Source organism: Scyliorhinus torazame, chromosome 1 (assembly GCF_047496885.1).
Source record: "Scyliorhinus torazame isolate Kashiwa2021f chromosome 1, sScyTor2.1, whole genome shotgun sequence".
Classification (NCBI taxonomy): Eukaryota; Metazoa; Chordata; class Chondrichthyes; order Carcharhiniformes; family Scyliorhinidae; genus Scyliorhinus; species Scyliorhinus torazame.
Genome location: NC_092707.1, coordinates 234,199,084 through 234,218,583, shown reverse-complemented (window position 1 = coordinate 234,218,583; position 19,500 = coordinate 234,199,084). Strand labels below are relative to the sequence as shown.

At 47.6% G+C, this 19,500-nt stretch overlaps 1 protein-coding gene across 1 annotated transcript in view; it reads right to left on the bottom strand.

Moving 5' to 3' along the window:
- Positions 1–10,584, bottom strand: part of LOC140419502 (cell cycle control protein 50A-like) — a 35,254-nt gene extending 24,670 nt beyond the window's left edge. Inside the window, exon 1 of the mRNA XM_072503381.1 lies at positions 10,235–10,584. Within this exon, the coding sequence (XP_072359482.1) occupies positions 10,235–10,447 (213 nt within the window). The 5' untranslated portion in view covers positions 10,448–10,584. The remainder of the gene's footprint in view (positions 1–10,234) is intronic.
- Between the last annotated feature and the right edge of the window lie 8,916 nt (positions 10,585–19,500).

Below are 19,500 nucleotides of genomic sequence, written 5' to 3'. Positions count from 1 at the left end.
TAGTTATCAAAAACCCTTCACTCAACAAACTCAGTGGATGTATGCACACACGGAACAGCATGTTCCTAGGATGGGTCACTGTAGCTAGTTTGTTTTTCTCATTCTGGGCAGCTTCCATTGGTCTTAGCATCTATAGAACAGGAAGGTGAAAAATTGATCAGGCTTCTCATTTGTGGCATTTATCCAGATAAGCTGAGTAACAACTCCCCAGGGAATTTGATGTATGCGCAAGGGTTACAATATCTCTTCCCAAATTCCAATCTTTTAATCTCTCATCTGACATACAATGCTTGCTTTTCAATTATTCCAAGGTGTGTCTTTGTAAGGTACTCTAAGCCAGCACGTTTTTCCATCATTAACTTGCCAGGTTCCTTCAATTTTGAACAGTAAAGAAGAAATTCAAGTAAAAGACAGATTACAAATTTGTGTTCTACACAACATAAAAAGCCGATTTATGAAGTGGCTTCTTACGTCAGAATTCCCAAAATGATCCACAATAATATTGTTATGTATGCAGGGGGCAGAAGCCATTATGTACCCAGCAACACTGCACAAACAGTAGAAAGAAAGAACAGTTAATCTGTTTGTATTGATACCATGTAATTCTGCTGAGGTAATAGCTTCCTGTACGTTTCCAAAATGTGTGCCAAGCTAATTGTTGGCATTTCAGTTAAAATCTTGCTATTTAATAAATTTTAGATGATGCAGACAGCAGAAAAGCTTGATAAGGCTATCTTGCAAAATCCATTCTGACAGATACGAAAGGTCCAACATTCAAGTTTAATTCCTTTTGCTAGCTCCTCTTTCATGGTGACAATACTTTAAAAGGGTTGCATGCCTGTAGCATAACTTTCAATTGTTCATTTATTTTTGGTTCTCCTTTATTTTAAGCAATTTCACATTCACACTCAACCAGAAAGGTACCATAAAACTCCAGCACATTCCGCTAAGTGGCTAATAATCTATTCTACTCACTAGAAAATAGATATTACATTTTCACTATAATTTTGGTAAAGCATAATTGTACACCAGAAGGCTGATCTGCAGCATTTGTATTTATTCATTCCTACAATTCTGTGCATGTGATGTGACTGCAATAAAAATGAAACAGAATGGAAATTTTCAGGTGGTGCTCAATGCAATCTTGAATGTGTATTCAAAAGCAAGCAAGTACATGGTAATGATAAAGGGGAACAGGCACAGGAAGCGTACAAAACCAAAACACTGAAATTAATAAAAGTTAGAGGGAAGAATTAATATTAATGGCTATAACATATAAAAGTTGACAGGAATATCAATAATTGAAAGCCGTAGGGCATCTGCCACAAGTGCACCAACTTTTAATGTTACAGATGAAAAATATGCACAATTCGATATATAATCATTCTCAGCGTACTTTTCTTTAGTGACAATGCTGGATAGGTAGAACATCACGGCGCATTCTGTTCGCACTTATGATTAACTGCAATTTCATAGAATAAATTCACATGAGAATACTTCAAACTGTCTGGTTTGAAGAGTTGCAGAAAGGAGGTTTTTGCAAACAATTCTCTTCAACATCAAGAAATGTTTATCTTTAAGGATTGGCGCAAAAGTGATTATTTTCATAAGCATATGTTAGTACAAAACGAAAACCCTTTAGAGTTTACACAAAACACCGAACAAAATAACAGTGGCACACAACTGGACTTAGACACACCTTGAATAAACAGAACATTCCATTATTTAGAGCATACAGAGTTCATTAAACATCAATTTAGTCATCAAAATAGTCCAAGCTTCTCTGCATTTCCTACAAATTAACTTGTCTTTCTTTCAGTCAAAATAACCTTGGTTAAATTATACTCAAGGCAACCAGTTATAAACTATGCTGAAACTGCTCTGGGAATGACCCAAACCCTTAAATTATAGTTGTTATAATTGCTGCCAACTCTATGCAAACACACCAGCACAACTGATCTCTCCCAGTCAATTCAGAAGGCCTGTGTGTTCCATCTGTTTAACAGTCACATTTTCTATCATATATTCAGCGGTTTTAGGATTGTGGTCACTGTCTATATTTAAGGTGGTAATTAGTTCAAATCAACTTCAAACTGGGAAGTGTGGTTTTAAGCTGTATTTTGTAAACAAACATTTGTGAATTACCACTCATTTTGGCAGTTAGAATATGGTTCAGCCATACATAGAATATAGAACGATACAGCGCAGTACAGGCCCTTCGGCCCACAATGTTGCACCGAAACAAAAGCCATCTAACCTACACTATGCCATTATCATCCATATGCTTATCCAATAAACTTTTAAATGCCCTCAATGTTGGCGAGTTCACTACTGTTGCAGGTAGGGCATTCCACGGCTTCACCACTCTTTGCGTAAAGAACCTACCTCTGACCTCTGTCCTATATCTATTACCCCCTCAGTTTAAAGCCATGTCCCCTCGTGCCAGCCATTTCCATCCGCGGGAGAAGGCTCTCACTGTCCACCCTATCTAACCCCCTGATCATTTTGTATGCCTCTATTAAGTCTCCTCTTAACCTTCTTCTCTCCAACAAAAACAACCTCAAGTCCATCAGCCTTTCCTCATAAGATTTTCCCTCCACACCAGGCAACATCCTCTGCACCCGCTCCAAAGCCTCCACGTCCTTCCTATAATGCGGTGACCAGAACTGTACGCAATACTCCAAATGCGGCCGTACCAGAGTTTTGTACAGCTGCAACATGACCTCCTGACTCCGGAACTCAATCCCTCTACCAATAAAGGCCAACACTCCATAGGCCTTCTTCACAACCCTATCAACCTGGGTGGCAACTTTCAGGGATCTATGTACATGGACACCTAGATCCCTCTGCTCATCCACACTTCCAAGAACTTTACCATTAGTCAAATATTCCACATTCCTGTTCTTCCTTCCAAAGTGAATCACCTCACACTTCTCTACATTAAACTGCATTTGCCAGCTCTGCAGCTTATCTATGTCCCTCTGTAACCTGCTACATCCTTCCACACTGTCGACACCACCGACTTTAGTGTCGTCTGCAAATTTACTCACCCACCCTTCTGTGCCTTCCTCTAGGTCATTGATAAAAATGACAAACAGCAACGGCCCCAGAACAGATCCTTGTGGTACGCCACTTGTAACTGAACTCCATTCTGAACATTTCCCATCAACCACCACCCTCTGTCTTCTTTCAGCTAGCCAATTTCTGATCCACATCTCAAAATCACCCTCAATCCCCAGCCTCCGTATTTTCTGCAATAGCCTACCGTGGGGAACCTTATCAAACGCTTTACTGAAATCCATATACACATCAACTGCTCTACCCTCGTCTACCTGTTCAGTCACCTTCTCAAAGAACTCGATAAGGTTTGTGAGGCATGACCTACCCTTTACAAAGCCATGCTGACTATCCCTGATCATATTATTCCTATCTAGATGATTATAAATCTTGTCTCTTATAATCCCCTCCAAGACTTTACCCACTACAGATGTGATGCTCACCAGTCTATAGTTGCCGGGGTTGTCTCTGCTCCCCTTTTTGAACAAAGGGACCACATTTGCTATCCTCCAGTCCTCTGGCACTATTCCTGTAGCCAATGATGACATAAAAATCAAAGCCAAAGGTCCAGCAATCTCTTCCCTGGCCTCCCAGAGAATTCTAGGATAAATCCCATCAGGCCCCGGGGACTTATCTATTTTCAGCCTGTCCAGAATTGCCAACACCTCTTCCCTACGTACCTCAATGCCATCTATTCTAATAGCCTGGGTCTCAGCATTCTCCTCCACAACATTATCTTTTTCCTGAGTGAATGCTGACGAAAAATATTCATTTAGTATCTCGCCTATCTCTTCAGACTCCACACACAACTTCCCATCCCTGTCCTTGACTGGTCCTACTCTTACCCTAGTCATTCGCTTATTCCTGACATACCTATAGAAAGCTTTTGGGTTTTCCTTGATCCTACCTGCCAAATACTTCTCATGTCCCCACCTTGCTCGTCTTAGCTCTCTCTTTAGATCCTTCCTCGCTACCTTGTAACTATCCATCGCCCCAACTGAAACTTCACACCTCATCTTCACATAGGCCTCCTTCTTCCTCTTAACAAGAGATTCCACTTCTTTGGTAAACCACGGTTCCCTCGCTCTACGCCTTCCTCCCTGCGTGACCGGTACGTACTTATCAAGAACACGCAGTAGCTGATCCTTGAACAAGCTCCACTTATCCAGTGTGTCCAACACTTGCAGCCTACTTCTCCAACCTATCCCCCCCAAGTCACGTCTAATGGCATCATAATTGCCCTTCTCCCAGCTATAACTCTTGCCCTGCGGTGTATACTTATCCCTTTCCACCACTAACGTAAACGTCACCGAATTGTGGTCACTGTCCCCAAAGTGCCCTCCTACCTCCAAATCCAACACCTGGCCAGGTTCATTACCCAAAACCAAATCCAACGTGGCCTCGCCTCTTGTTGGCCTGTCAACATATTGTGTCAGGAAACCCTCCTGCACACACTGTACAAAAAACGACCCATCTAATGTACTCGAACTATATCTTTTCCAGTCAATATTTGGAAAGTTAAAGTCTCCCATAATAACTACCCTGTTACTTTCGCTCTTATCCAGGATCATCCTCGCCATCCTTTCCTCTACATCCCTAGAACTATTTGGAGGCCTATAGAAAACTCCCAACAGGGTGACCTCGCCTTTCCTGTTTCTAACCTCAGCCCATACTACCTCGGAAGATGAGTCCCCATCTAGCATCCTCTCCGCCACCGTAATACTGCTCTTGACTAGCAGCGCCGCACCTCCCCCTCTTTTGCCTCCTTCTCTGAGCTTACTAAAACACCTAAACCCCGGAACCTGCAACATCCATTCCTGTCCCTGCTCTATCCATGTTTCCGAAATGGCCACAACATCGAAGTCCCAGGTACCAATCCATGCTGTCAGTTCCCCTACCTTATTTCGTATACTCCTGGCATTGAAGTAGACACACTTCAAACCACCTACCTGAACACTGGCCCCCTCCTGCGACGTCAAATCTGTGCTCCTGACCTCTATACTCTCATTCTCCCGTACCCTAAAACTACAATCCAGGTTCCCATGCCCCTGCTGCATTAGTTTAAACCCCCCAAAGAGCACTAAAAAAATCTCCCCCCCAGGATATTTGTGCCCCTCAGGTTCAGATGTAGACCATCCTGTCTGTAGAGGTCCCACCTTCCCCAGAAAGAGCCCCAGTTATCCAGAAATCTGAATCCCTCCCGCCTGCACCATCCCTGTAGCCACGTGTTTAATTGCTCTCTCTCCCTATTCCTCATCATATTATCACGTGGCACGGGCAACCACCCAGAGATAACAACTCTGTTTGTTCTAGTTCTGAGCTTCCATCCTAGCTCCCTGAAAGCCTGCCTGACATCCTTGTCCCCTTTCCTACCTATGTCGTTAGTGCCAATGTGGACCACGACTTGGGGCTGCACCGCCTCCCCCTTAAGGACCCGGAAAACACGATCCGAGACATCACGTACCCTTGCACCTGGGAGGCAACATACCAAACATGAGTCTCTCACGCTCCCACAAAATCTCCTATCTGTGCCCCTGACTATCGAGTCCCCAATTACTAATGCTCTGCTCCTCTTCCCCCCTTCCCTTCTGAGCAACAGAGACAGACTCCGTGCCAGAGGCCCGTACCCCATGGCTTACCCCTGGTAAGTCCCCCCCCCACAAGTATCCAAAGCGGTATACTTGTTTCTCAGGGGAACGACCGAAGGGGATCCCTGCACTGACTGCTTCTTCCCAGTCCCTCTTACAGTTACCCATCTATCTCCAATCTTTGGTGTAACTAATTCCCTGAAGCTGCTATCTATGACCCCCCTCTGCCTCACGAATGATCCGAAGTTCTTCCAACTCCAGTTCCCTAACTCGGTCTTGGAGGAGCTGGAGATGGCAGCACTTCCTGCAGGTAAAATCAGCAGGGACACTAACGGCATCCCTCACCTCAAACATCCTGCAGGACCCATACCCAAAAGATGTTTTATTAACCCACAATACGTTTCGAAATTTACTTATCCAGGGGAACCCACTCTTCTGGTGGCTACCAGCATATTTGTTTGTCTGTCTGGCCTCTTAGTAGATTTTTTCTTTTTGATGTAGGAAAGCAAGTCAAAGATTAAATGATCTGTCATATCGATCGAGTTCCTTGTGTTTGGTAGAATCATAGCCCAAAAACGCCTGATCCTCTCCATATCCGGCACTAGTCTTTCTTAATTCTTATAGATCCCATACATCCAAAACAGATTGGGAAGCTTAGCAGCGTCCAATGAAAGCAAAAACAAGGAAAAATTGAAGAGTAAACAAAAAACAGTGGAATACAACAACTGGCCTTTCACAATTACTGCAACGGTGTTCATATTACTATTGAATCATAGAATTCCTACAGTACAGGTGACCATTCAGCCCATCGGGTCTGCACCGACCCTCTGAAAGAGCACCATACCCAGTCTCACTCCCCTGCCCTATCCCCGTAATCCCACTGAACCCGCACATCTTTGGATATTAAGGAGCAATTTAGCATGGCCAATCCACCTAGCCTTTTTTTTTCATTTATTCATGGGATGTGGGCGTCGCAGGCTGTGCAAGCATTGATTGCCCATCCCTAACTGCCTTTGAGGGGGCAGTTAAGAGTCAACCACGTTGCTGTGGATCTGGAGTCACATATAGGCCAGACCGGCCGGGCAAGGATGGCAGATTTCCTTGCCTAAAGGACATTAGTGAACCAGATGATTCATTACACGGCAGCGTGGTAGCACAAGTGGACAGCACTGTGGCTTCACAGCGCCATGGTCCCAGGTTTGATTCCCCGCTTGGTCACTGTCTGTGCGGATTTGCAAGCTCTCCCCGTGTCTGAGTGGGTTTCCTCCGGGTGCTCCGGTTTCCTCCCGCAGTCCCAAGACGTGCAGGTTAAGTGGATTGGCCATGATCAATTGCCCTTAGTGACCAAAAAAGATTAGATGGGGTATTGGGTTACGGGGATAGGATAGAAGTGAGGGCTTAAGTGGGTCGGTGCAGACTCAATGGGCCGAATGGCCTCCTTCTGCACTGTACGTTCTATTACAAGAGTCAACAATGGTTTAATAGTCATCATTAAACTTTTAATTCCAGATTTTTATTGAATTCAAATTTCACCATCTGCAGTGGCGGGATTTGAACTTGAGTCCTCTGTGCAATACTCTGGGTCCCCGATTTACTAGTCTTGCGACAATACCACTACGCCACCACCTCCCCTGCACATCTTTGGACTATGGGAGAAAGCCGGAGCACCCGAGGAAACCCACGCAGACAAGAGGAGAAAGTGCAAACTCCACACAGAGTTACCCGAGACCAGAATTGAACCCGGGTCCTTGGAGCTGTGATGTAGCAGTGCTAACCACTGTGCCACCATGCCGCCGCCCGGTATACTGGGAATAGAGACAGAAAAAAAGCTTGGTTTAAATTTAGAAAATGCTAATACAGGTAAGATATGATACGACCAAAAATTTTTTTAAAACAGGACAGGAGGGGGGATAAAAAGAAAGGAAACATTATAACGTGAGGCATTAAAGAGTTATATCTGATGTTTGAGAACTTCGCCAACATTAGATTGACTTCAGCATCACAATATACATGAACTAAAAACAAACAAGGGGGCTGGAATTACTCTTGGCTTTCAGTTAAAAGGCTTACCTCAAACTCTCTGCAGCTCATTTTTATGTAATTTAATATGCATCATTGTTTTTTGATAATGCCTCAAAAAAAATAATAGCTATAATGAAAGATATTCTTCAGAGTTAACAAGGGCAATTCAAACTGAATGATTGTAGAATCTTACACATCAGTCACAAAACAGATCCTGCACCTTGCATTTGGCTTTCAAGGGCCAACACAAATCATTTTTTGGTGGGATTATTTCAGTTACTCAGGAGTCCTAAATGTGACCATCAAGACTTCCCAGACAGCCCCATGTGGAAGAACACATGTATTTTTCTCTCTGTCTATTCTTGCTCCATATTTGTCTTGGGGATAAAAACTCTTGGAAAATGAGGCAATTTGCTACTGGAATATGCCCAACGTCATAACTGATTCTTTCCTAAGTAATTAAACCTTCTTCCCTTTAAGGGTGGGAGGAAAAGAATCTGCTGTGTGGAAATTACTTTTCCATAATGGCATGACAGTAATTATCTCTGTCATGGATGCATGCATCTTCATGCTTGACATTATAAGTCATAGAGCTCCAACAATGGGTAGCACTATATCACTCAATTTGATTCTGAATTCTCAAAGTTTATCTGCAATGCATTTACATACTGAATGAGACATACAATTTGACACCTGGTAAATACTTACATTTATTACACTGTCTTTATGTGAAATAGATCATTTCCTTCATTTATCAAAATCTACTCAGTTTTTGTCTATCCATATTGTTTTGATTGGTCTGTTGAAGGGGACCATCTGTTGGTGGATGGGTTCCTGGAGCAGTAAAGACTGGAGCACGTGACGCACATTCAACTACCAATGATTGGTAATGGCAAGACAGGGAGTTGGTGGAGAACAAAAGTAGTGGAAATCCAACAATCCAACAACAAAGTTACCAGAGCTGGAGTGATTGTTCCTATGAGGAATAGATGGAAATGATAGGAGGGATAGGGATGTCAACAGTAGGATGAAGGTGGTATGGGAGAGACGGAAGGAATGGGATAGGAATGGTATGAAGGGCACAATTATTTAATACAACTTATTATTCGGAAGCTATTATTTGTGCTAAAAATTAAGATTCACTAGATTTGAATGAAAAAGGTTTTCGAAAAGCTGTCAGGTGAATTAAAAGAATATATCGGCATTGACACTGCAGATAGGGACAATAACACACTTTATCCAAAGGCTACCCATACGAACTCTAATGAGTATGCCACTACACAAACAGACTCAAGCAGTTATAATGTTGCTATGAAACTTGAATCCTAAACAAAGATTGGGTCACGGAACAAGACCAGTAGTTAGAATGCTCTTTTCAATGGTAGGTTGAAATTATAACAAGCAAATTTTAAGAAAATAGAGAGTTCCTTTAATAATATTGAACCCATCAAGAGAATAAGATTTCCCAATTAACCTTTCAGATTCTATGATTCTAAATAAGTCACAGACAAAAGAAATAGATTGCAGACAGAATTTTTACTTATATTCCTAAACCTGCAAATGTTTTACAGGTCTCTTGTTAGGATGAAGATTATTGCATTTAACATCTATGCAGATTATGGCAAACGATAGGATATGGGGTTGATGTCTCTAATTATTACAAAAAGTGATTTTGAATCAGAGGCAATGATCAATCTCTGAAGGGAACCTTCTCCCCCCTCCCTCACGGGGGTTAATCCTGACACCCCAAATACCAACTGCTGGCCCTCTATATGGTACACCTTGCCCGTACCGATTGCCTTTTTGAACTTGCTAACAAAAGTGCAAAAAGTCAATATAAATGGATACAGTAAAAATAATTAATGTATAGTTTGTAAACGTGTGTGTGGGGAACTTTCAGATTGTTCCTGGATTATACAAAGGAGGCAATTCCATGAAGGAAATAGCTTCCAAATTGGATCCCAAATAGATTCAAGGTCTACAATTTAAGTTATCGGTCCCAAAGGATAGGTTGAAAGTGCTCACAGCCAATCCTTTAATAGGCAGCATAATCTACACAGATTACAGTCTGCATAAACAAGGCCAAATTCAGAAGCAGGGTGTCACCCAGCACGGACTAAAAATGTTCCCGGGAAAACATATCATTTGATGTGCTGTATGACATTTCAAAATGCCTGTGCCTAGTTTACAGTATATGGACCCTAAATATAATTCAGAGTTTTAATTCGGGGGCAAAACGGCATTCCCACAAAAGACTACATGCCAGTGGAATGTCATTTGGCAGATGAATTTACCATCTCAAATTTGCCAGTATGATTTTGCATTTGAAGGTGGAATATTACAACTTTAACTACTGACAAACTACAATACGGACATATGTATATGTGCCACACTGGCAGGGGAAAGGGGCATTTTAAGAGCAGCTGGCAGCGCTAAGGGAGGGGGGTGGGGGGGTGTTCTGGGCTAAATCCCACATTGGTGGAGAATTAACAGCTCCCCCTCCTTTGCCCCTTCCCCCAGCGCCCGGCCTGACACAAAGCTCGAGTTGCTCCCAGCGCGGCCTTTACCTCGAATTCCTTGATGTTGTTGGAGGTGACGAAGAGGCCGATGCCAATGGGGATGAAAACGAGGCCGATGATAAAGAAGGCAGGCAGGACGGTGCCGGCGGTGAGGATGGGCTGCCAGGCGGGCAGGCGCTGCTGCTTGAACGCGGTGTTGTCCGGCTTCCTGCTTTTGTGCTGCTCACCGTCATCGTCTTTGGGAGAATAATTGGTCGCCATTTCGACTCGGACACCCCCCCCTCTCCGTCACACACGCGCCCAGACCAAGCTTCACCAACCCCTCCGGGCCCGCTCGGCCCCAACACCGAGAGACACACACACACCCAGACCCCGGAAACCCCAACCCAGTCACGCATCCACGTGACGGAGTGACGCCATCGCGTCGCTACGTGCAAACCGACGTCGCCTTCGACGGACGTCATGGCGTCCTCCAGCGTTCGGCGCCGCTCCGTTTCCATGACGACCTCAACGGCTTTGTTTTGACAGGTGATTTGATATCAATTATGAACTGTCAACAGCTGAAGAATTGTTCGGACCGGCACTTAAGATGCCTGCGCAGCATTGGGACTTGACTGCTCCTGGCAAATGACATTCAATACTGGAATATACGACTGAAGTCGAAACAGAAAGTCACAGCCACGCTGGCAGGCACAGGTCAGCTGACCCTGGTGCACCATGCACGCCAAGTTCGCTCACCTTTAATGTGAACGTGGAACCTGCTTGGTCCTCACAATCTCACTCCAATCAGGTTCACAGGAGCAGAGGGCAACGCACATATCAGCTGCAGAGTGCAGCCGGTTCCTTTGTGCCAAATGTAACCTCACACATGTAGGTAGGTCGGCGTGAAGGGCAATAGCAACAAAATGCTTGTTTTACTCAGCACTGGATACTCCTGGGAAATGCTGCACCAGAATGCTGACAGCCTAATGAACTTCTGGTGTGTTTTTAATGTGCTATGATAGGTCAGGTACAGCAACTAAATCTTTTCATTTAAAGTCAGCTGTAAGTTAATAACTGACTCTGGTGCCTCAACCTCAAAAGGAACATTTTCACCCACCACCTCTCTTTCAAAATCTGAAACTTCTCCTCTCATTTGCCAATACTTCCCTGCATATAAACACATGTGGGCTTTATATCCTTATTTGCATTGGCACAATTGACAAACCCATACCTCAAGAAATCATCTTTATACTGCTTTGTTCCCGAGTTAAGTTTCTTCTTTGGAGGATGTAAACTAGAGGCCCTGGAGCTCTGTACAGAGCTAATACTAACACTGCTCTGTCCTGCCATGGAATATCCTGAGCGACTCTCTCCAGCAGATTCAGACGTGAGATCCTGACCAGTAGGTACACTGCCTAATTGTGTCTCTGGCTGTCTCTTACATGTAACAAAGCAATTCATCTGCACAGTCTTCTTGCCTTGCTTGCCAGCAGCTAGAAATTGGAAGACGTTCTCCTCCATGATTGGCGCCAAAAACACGTCCGTCAGGGTGCTTGACATCAAGTGTACATGCAGGGTGTGTGACCTGTTCAGTGCTGCTGTTTCTGGCTGGTAGACTACACACAGCATTATTTCCTTCTCATTTAAAAAGTGGCAGCAATTGCCATTCTCTTTTTTAAAGGGGCAATTTAGTGTGGCCAATCCATCTACCCTGCACATCTTTGGGTTGTGGGGGTGAGACCCACGCAGACATGGGAGAATGTGAAAACTTCTTAGGGTCAGTGACCCGGGACCGGGATCAAATCTGGGTCCTTGGCGCTGTGAGGCAGAAGTACTAACCACTGCGCCACCGTGCCACCCCTTGGCTGCAATTCTCAATACAATGTTGGTAGCAGCTGTTGGGCACGTTTACCTCGATTGGGAACACTGTGGAATGCTGCAACTGATCGCTCCTTGACCCTCCCAAAACCCACCTGTGGGTCGGGGCCTGCACTTTGAAAAACCCTGCTCTTTGAAAAACCCTGCTCTATGGGGCAGCAACAACGCAAGTGTCCTCAATTATATTACTTTTGCAGAGAACTATATATAATCTAAAGCACTGAAATATGCCATGCAGACAGATGTTTGTTCTCCAGCCAAGCCTCTTCATTCAGCCTGGTAAACACAGCCTTCTATTTCTTTCTCCCTCGTGTATTTATTATCTAGTTTCAAGTAAATGCGCCTGGGCTATTTACCTCAACTACTCCATGTGTAAGTAAGCAAGTTATACATTTTAAATACTATCTGGGATTGGTTTTACTGGTGGCAATCTTATATATTTCATGGATGCCAATTATTTTTGAACGCTCCTATATTTCCATCTACCTGATCAGACCAGAAGGGACAGTCTTATACATTATGACTGGACTTCTACGGCGGTTGGAATTCTCTGATCCCGCCAGCAGTGCACCCCCGCCCACAGGTTTCCTGGCGGCGAGGGATGGCTTCAATGGGCAATCCCATTGATAAGCTGCGAGAGTAGAGAATTCCACCTCCTGCTGAGAATCACGTGGCTGGGCGCAGAGAATACAGTACTATAATTGGCAACGTGGTAGCACAGTGGTTAGCACTGTTGCTTCAAAACATCAGGGACCCGGGTTTGATTCCCATCTTGGGTCACTGTGCGGCGTCTGCACGTTATCCCCGTGTTTCGTTAAAAAAAATTTTTTAGAGTACCCAATTCATTTTTTTCCAATTAAGGGGCAATTTAGCGTGTTCAATCCACCTACCTTGCACATCTTTGGGTTGTGGGGGCGAAACCCACGCAAACACGGGGAGAATGTGCAAACTCCACATGGATAGTGACCCAGAGACGGGATCGAACCTGGGACCTCGGCGCCGTGAGACTGCAGTGGTACCACTGCACCACCGTGCTGCCCTAGCCCCGTGTTTCTGTGGGTTTCCTCCGGGTGCTACGGTTTCCTCCCACAAGTCCCAAAAGACGTGCTTGTTTGGTGAATTGGACATTGTAGATTCTCCTTCAGTGAACTCGAACAGGTGCCGGAATGTGGCAACTAAGGGATTTTCACAGTAACTTCATTGCAGTGTTAATGTAAGCCTACTTGTGACACTAATAAAGATTATTATTATTATTTTATGTTTGTTTCTGAATCATTTTCAAAGATTTCGACATATGTTTTGATCCTCTTCATCAGTTGCTGAAAGGGTTGAAAATCATTGACTGCAACTGAATTCCTGGCAAACTGCTAGACCTGCAGTCCACAGGTACAATAACAATGGACAAGGGAGTTTTGATAGCCTAAGAGAGGGCTGTAAGCACATATCACTGCTTTCCAGATAACAACCCAGTAACAATAATTCACTCCACAGGGTCCAGACACTCAAGGACCATAAACATGTGTTTACTGATAGTGTGAGATTGGCATTAGCCTTGTTAACTATTGGATATTGTAATTAGGCAAGCATAGATTTTCTGTAAAACCGATGAAGTAATTAAGACTATTATTTATGATTGGATATTGATTATCTCCGAATAAGCACACAATTTTGATCGGTGTATGCAAATTACTTGTACCTGAAGCTAAAGGTATAATTGCTGCTGTATTCTTTTGTTCAGGGAGCTTGTGGGCCACATGTTGGCAAACAGGCAGCAGAATTCTCAATTCCTGAGATTGTGTTGTTGCCAGGGCAGGATTCGTGGACTTCTATGACAGAAAACCTGGCACAGCACCTGGACCGCCGGGGTATTCAGCGGCCATTGAGCTAGCACTGGCGCCACGTGGAACACAATCGATTCCAATGAGAAATGGTGTGGGATTTGCCGCATTTGTGATTGACACTCAGGAGGCTGACAAGCTGTAGCCACACACACACACACACTTCACTCTCCATAACAACAAGATGCAGCAAGGAGAGTGGCACCCCGTTTTATGGATGCCGAGCTTGAGTCCCTGCTAGACACAGTGGAGGAGAAGTGGGTGACCCATCCCTGCTGCCAGGGATACCGTCCCCTGTGGTATGCTCCGCAGCCCCCACCTGGCGCTCCCCTGCAGAGGCTACTGTGGACGTTGCCCTTGGGTGGCCCCGGCAGGTGGCAGCCGGTTGGGGGGGTGGTATGGTGGAGGGTGAGGTACGGGGGCTGGTGGGGAGGGAGCACCCATATGGCCAGTGGCACTCTGCAGAACCAAGGTCAAGGCGGGTGGTCAGTGGGGTACGCAGCAGGATGACTGCCTTGCCGGTCGCGGCAATGCGGTTTGTGCCTGGAAACCGCCCCAGTCCCATGTGTGTGTGTGTGGGAGGGGGGGGGCGGGGGGGAGTTCACCGTGCCACCTCCCCCCCCACAACCCTGGAAGACCCCCCACCCCAGCCAGTGTCAGCATCGGAAGCCCATGGTCGCGGCCTCTCCATATCCTACCTCCTCTCCCTCATCAGCCATAGTGCCTTATTCTCAATATTTAAAAGCACAAGTGAATATCGCTGTTGGGAATTCCCCCACTGGATGCGGAGCATTGCGGAGGCCCCTGAAAATACCTGGTCAAGCCCGCTGATGATATGCAAACAGTGTTTACTGTACGTGCTGAGTGGACCACATTGATGCCGCTGTTGAGGCACCGGAGAATTGCGAATTTGGCTTGAAACCAGCCCCCACCACGATTTCGGCATCAGAACCGATTCTCCGCCCAATCGCGTTTCCCGATTAAGACGTCAGCCGGCGAGAATCCCGCCCAAGATCTCTTGCCATAGCTTGAATAAAGATCTTGTGGTATTATTGGCATTACGGTACCTGATAGGCTAAAGCACCATTGGTGGAAACTGCATGCTTTCTATTGGCTAGAGTGTATGATAGCTCCGCCCTGATAGGTGGGGTATAAGAACCCGTGCCACCCCAGTAGCCCTCATTCTGTACCTGAGCCCCACGCGGCGAACTCAGCAGCAATCTTTAAGCACTGGCTGGCGTGCTTTAAAGGGTATCTCGAGACGGCCGAAAACGCACCCATGGGAGAGCAGAAACTGCACGTCCTGCACTCAAGGGTGAGCCCGGAGATTTACACCCTAATCGAGGAAGCGGAAGACTTCAATGCAGCAATAGAGCTGCTAAAAGGACACTATATTCACCCGATAAACCAGGTCTATGCCCAGCACCTGCTTGCAACACGGGGACAAACCCCTGGGGAATCGCTGGAGGAATTCTACCGGGCACTCCTAGTGTTGGGCAGAAGCTGCGGCTGCCCGCAAGGTTTGGCGAGCGAACACACGGAACTCTTAGTCCGGGGACGCTTTTGTGGCAGGTATGCTATCATCACAAATCCGCCAGCGCCTGTTAGAAAAGGACACCCTGGGTCTCAGGGAGGCACGGGCCATTGCAGGCTCCCTGGACGTGGCCTCCAGGAACGCCCGTGCTTACATTCCCGACCGCGCGGCAGCCCCCTGGGCAGCGTGGAACCCCTCCGCGGCCGACCCCGAGACTTCCCTCATTCCCGCACAGGCCTGCGCTGCAAGGCAGCCTGGCAACCCCGAGAGGCCCCGTTGCTACTTTTGCGGGCAGGCCAAGCACCCCCGCCAGCGCTGCCCGGCCCGCGCATCCACCTGCAAGGGATGCGGCAAAAAGGGCTATTTCGTGGGGGTATGCCAGGCCCGGGCGGTGGCCGCGGTCTCCAGCGGCGAATGCGGACCGCAACCACAAACTTCTCCACGGGCCCCGTGAGGCCAGCGGTCACCACCACCTCCATATCCCAGCGTCATGTGCGGACCCGCCATCTTGTTCCGCGGACGCCACGTTGGAGGGATGGGCGTCACCATTTTGTGCACCCCCAGCCATGTGCGACCAATGGGAGACGCCATCTTGGATGAACCCCCAGGACCCCAGCTCGGCTGACCACACACTGCACGAACAGAACTCTCAACTGCTGCGATTGGCCTCGGTGACTCTGGATCAGTCTCAGCCTCGAACACTCTCAACTGCTACGACGGCCGTATTCATCAACGGGCACGAGACATCCTGCCTAATCGACTCTGGGAGCACGGAGAGCTTCATACACCCTGACACGGTAATACGCTGTTCTCTCCTCACCCACCCCATTAATCAAAAAATCTCATTGGCCTCCAGTTCATACTCAGTGGAGATAAAGGGGTTTTGTGTAGCAAACCTCACAGTCCAGGGAAGGGAGTTTAAAAACTTCCGTTTCTACGTCCTTCCCCACCTCTGCACGGCTACACTCCTGGGTTTAGACTGCCAGTGTAACCTTCAAAGTCTGACCTTCCAATTCGGCGGCCCTACACCCCTTACTGTCTGCGGCCTCGCGACCCTTAAGGTCGACCCGCCTTTCCTGTTTACGAACCTCACCCTGGATTGCAAACCCGTTGCCACCAGGACAGACGTTACAGTGCCCAGGACCGGATCTTTATTAGGTCTGAGGTCCAAAGGCTACTGAGGGAAGGGGTCATTGAAGCCAGTAACAGCCGCTGGAGAACTCAAGTAGTGGTGGTAAAGACCGGGGAGAGGAATAGAATGGTCATCGACTACAGTCAGACCATCAACAGGTTTATGCAGCTGGACACGTACCCTCTCCCCCGCATATCCGACCTGGTAAACAGGATCGCGCATTATAAGGTCTTCTCCACGGTGGATCTCAAGTCTGCCTACCACCAGCTCCCCATCCGTACTAGTGACCGCAAATACACTGCCTTCGAGGCAGGTGGGCGGCTCTATCACTTCTTAAGGGTTCCCTTCGGTGTCACCAACGGGGTCTCGGTCTTCCAGTGCAAGATGGACCGAATGGTTGACCGGTACGGGTTATGGGCAACATTCCCGTATCTCGATAATGTCACCATCTGCGGCCACGACCAGCAGGACCACGACACCAACCTCCGAAAACTCCTCCAGACCGCAAAAATCCTTAATCATACATACAACAAGGATAAATGCGTGTTTAGCACCGACCATCTAGCCATCCTCGGCTATGTAGTGCGAAATGGAGTTATAGGCCATAACCCTGAACGCATGCGCCCCCTTATGGAGTTCCCCCTCCCTCACTGCTCCAAGGCCCTGAAGCGATGCCTAGGGTTTTTCAGCTACTACGCCCAGTGGATCCCCAACTATGTGGACAAGGCCCGCCTCCTCATCTAATCCACAGTTTTTCCCCTGTCGATAGAGGCCCGCCAGGCCTTCAGCCGCATCAAAGCAGACATTGCAAAGGCCACGATGCACGCCATCGATGAGTCCCTCCCCTTCCAGTCGAGAGCGATGCGTCCGACGTGGCTCTGGCAGCCACCCTCAACCAAGCGGGCAGACCCGTGGTCTTCTTCTCCCGTACCCTCCATGCTTCCGAAATCCGCCACTCCTCAGTCGAAAAGGAGGCCCAGGCCATAGTAGAAGCTGTGCGACATTGGAGGCATTACCTAGCCGACAGGAGATTCACTCTCCTCACTGACCAACGGTCGGTGGCTTTCATGTTTGATAATGCACAGCGGGGCAAGATAAAAAACGAGAAAATCTTGCGGTGGAGAATCGAACTCTCCACCTACAACTACGAGATCTTGTATCGTCCCGGGAAGCTAAACGAGCCTCCTGACGCCCTGTCCCGTGGCACATGTGCCACCGCACAAGTGGACCGCCTCCGAGCCATCCACGAGGACCTCTGCCGCCCGAGGGTCACTCGCATTTTCCATTTTGTCAAGACCCGCAACCTGCCCTACTCCATTGAGGAGGTCAGGACAGCCACCAGGGACTGCCAAATCTGCGCGGAGTGCAAACTGCACTTCTACCGGCAAGAGAAAGCGCACCTGACAAAGGCTTCCCGTCCCTTTGAACGCCTCAGCATGGACTTCAAAGGCCCCCTCCCCTCCACCGACCTCAACACGTATTTCCTGAACGTGATTGACGAGTACTCCCGGTTCCCATTCGCCATCCCCTGCCCCGACATGACCGCAACCACCGTCATCAAGGCCCTCCATAGCATCTTTGCACTGTTCGGGTTCCCCGCTTACATACACAGTGATAGGGGGTCCTCCTTTATGAGCGACGAACTGCGTCAATTCCTGCTCAGCAAGGGCATTGCCTCGAGCAGGACGACCAGTTACAATCCCCGGGGTAACGGACAGGAAGAGAGGGAGAGCGGAACGGTCTGGAAGACCATCCTACTGGCCCTACGGTGCAGGAATCTCCCAGTCTCCCGCTGGCAAGAAGTCCTCCCGGATGCCCTCCACTCCATCCGGTCACTGCTTCGTATGACCATCAATCAGACACCCCATGAACGTCTCCTTGTCTTCCCCAGGAAGTCCTCCTCTGGGACCTCGCTCCCGACCTGGCTGGCAGCACCCAGACCCATCCTGCTCCGAAAACACGTGCGGGCGCACAAGTCGGACCCGTTGGTCGACAGGGTCCATCTGCTCCATGCTAACCCCCAGTACGCCTACGTGGCGTACCCCGACGGCCGACAAGATACGGTCTCCCTACGGGACCTGGCGCCCGCCGGAACCCCACGCTCATTCCAACCACCAGTCCCACCCTCCCGTCCACCGCAGCACCTTACAGGAGGATCAGTCCTTCCGCCGCCCCCGTCTAGGCCCCCCCACCCACTGACGCCCCCCGCAGGCGCTCCCTTCCCAGGTCAGCCGTTTTCCCCACCAGCACCGTCTAGGGGTGACGAAGCTGCCATGGAGATCGAAGCCACGCTCCCGGCGTCACAGACGCCCGAGCCTCCACTGGAGTCACCACTGAAGCTCCGACGATCACAGAGGACGACCAGGGCCCCCGATCGACTGATTGCTTCATTTTAACGGTAATCTGTAAATATAAACCATCAAATGTACATAGCTACCAGACTTGTAAATAGTTACTAAACACTGTACGGAGGTATTACGGTACCTCCATAACTAATTATACCATGTTGTTATGTTTTGTAGTTTCTGGCCACCACCCCCGCCGGACTCTTTTTTTTTTAACAGGGGGTGAATGTGGTATTATAGGCATTACGGTACCTGATAGGCTAAAGCACCATTGGTGGAAACTGTATGCTTTCTATTGGTTAGAGTGTATGATAGCTCCGCCCTGATAGGCGGGGTATAAGAACCCGTGCCGCCCCAGCAGCCCTCATTCTGTATCTGAGCTGCTGGGGGAAACATCTAGCTTATTAAAGCATTCAGTTGGACTACAACCTCGCTTTAGTGGTCATTGATCGTGCATCAGATCGTAAACTAGAACTCTGTGTCATTTCAAGGGTCGTGAGGGACACTATATCCAAATAGCTGTGAAAGCCCCCTCAACAAAACCCCTTTATAATTTTTGAAGATCTCTATCAGGTCACCCCATAGCTCTTTTACGAGAGTCATTT